Raw genomic sequence first — 1596 nt, 5'->3', positions numbered from 1 at the left:
CTGGGACCCCCACAGCGACTTCGTGCGGCGCTTCCTGCGCTCCCAAAAAGCCGTCCTGTTCCTGGGAATGAACCCGGGGCCCTTCGGGATGGCCCAGACCGGGGTGGGTGGGGGCCAGCGGGGCCGGGGGGGCCCGGTTCATGTTGGGGGGGGTCTCAAAGGAGGGAAACTGAGGCACTGAGGGGGTGTTTGGGGGTCCCAGTCCATCCCATAGGACCCCAGAGGAGGGAAACTGGGGGACCCCGGGGTGTTGGAGGGTGCCCAGGGGGTCCCAGTCCATCCCGGGGGGTCTCAAAGGAGGGAAACTGAGGCACTGAGGGGGTGTTTGGGGGTCCCAGTCCATCCCATAGGACCCCAGAGGAGGGAAACTGGGGCACCCGGGGGGGTGGAGGGTGCCCAGGGGGTCCCAGGCGTAGTCCAGGGGGTCTCAAAGGAGGGAAACTGAGGCACTGGGGGGTCTTTGGGGGTGTCTGAGGGATCCCAGTCCACCCTTTGGGGGCTCAGGGGGTCCCAGTCCATCCTGGGGGGGCTCAGAGGAGGGAAACTGAGGCACTGGGGGGGGCCCAGAGGGTCCCAATCCTCCCCATGGCGGCTCTGGGGGTCCCAATTTGCCCCGTGGGGGCTCAGGGGGTCCCAGTCCATCCTGGGGGGGCTCAAATGAGGGAAACTGAGGCACTGGGGGGGGCCCAGAGGGTCCCAATCCTCCCATGGGGGCTCAGGGGGTCCCAATTCACCCTGTGGGAGCTCTGGGGGTCCCAGTCCTCCCCGTGGGGGCTCAGGGGGTCCCAGTCCATCCCAGGGGGTCTCAAAGGAGGGAAACTGAGGCACTGGGGGTTCTTTGGGGGTGTCCAAGGGATCCCAATCCATCCCGTGGGAGCTCTGGGGGTCCCAGTCCATCCCATGGGGGCCCCAAATGAGGGCAGCTGATGCACTGGAGGGGCTCGGGGATGCCCGGGATGGGAGTGGGGGGGTCCCAATCCATCCCATACCCGGAGGAGCTGCTCGGGGTGGGGGGTGTCCCCCCTAAATCCCGCCCCCCCCCTCGCCCCTCAGGTGCCCTTCGGCGAGGCGTGGCACGTCCGCGAGTGGCTGCGGGTGCGGGGGGAGGTCCGCAAGCCCCCCCTGGAGCACCCCAAGCGGCCCGTGCTGGGGCTGCGCTGCCCGCGGGCCGAGGTGAGCGGCGCCCGCTTTTGGGGGCTCGTGCGGAGCCTGTGCCCGGACCCGCGGCGCTTCTTCCGCCACTGCTTCGTGCACAACCTGTGCCCCCTCCTCTTCCTCGCCGGCAGCGGCCGCAACGTGCCCCCCCCGGAGCTGGGGGGGCCGCAGCGGGAGCGGCTGCTGGGGGCGTGCGGGGCGGCGCTGGCGGGGGTCGTGCGGGCGCTGCGGGTGCGGCTCGTGGTGGCCCTGGGGCGAGTGGCCGAGCTGCGGGCGCGCCGGGCGCTCGCCGGGGCCGGGCTGGGGGTGCCGGTGCGGGGGATCCCCCACCCCTCGCCGCGGAACCCCCGCGCCAACCAGGGCTGGGAGGGGGCGGCCCGGGAGCGGCTGCGGGAGTTGGGGGTGCTGCGGCTCTTGGGGTTGCGGGAGGAGGGGGGGGGC

The 1596-nt window shown here is 72.0% G+C and overlaps 1 protein-coding gene across 1 annotated transcript; it reads left to right on the top strand.

The window, feature by feature from the left end:
- Window positions 1-4: 4 nt before the first annotated feature.
- On the top strand, window positions 5-1594 carry SMUG1 (single-strand-selective monofunctional uracil-DNA glycosylase 1; the record flags this gene model as incomplete). The annotated part of the gene is made up of 2 exons (XM_017839809.1): window positions 5-103; window positions 1054-1594. Coding segments are annotated over 2 exons (640 nt in total), but the record flags the coding sequence as incomplete, so codon positions are not given.
- Window positions 1595-1596: the final 2 nt, after the last annotated feature.

The sequence above is a fragment of the Lepidothrix coronata genome, unplaced genomic scaffold, assembly GCF_001604755.1.
Source record: "Lepidothrix coronata isolate B3197 unplaced genomic scaffold, Lepidothrix_coronata-1.0 Scaffold487, whole genome shotgun sequence".
NCBI lineage: Eukaryota > Metazoa > Chordata > Aves > Passeriformes > Pipridae > Lepidothrix > Lepidothrix coronata.
This window is presented reverse-complemented; position numbering and strand designations above follow the sequence as displayed.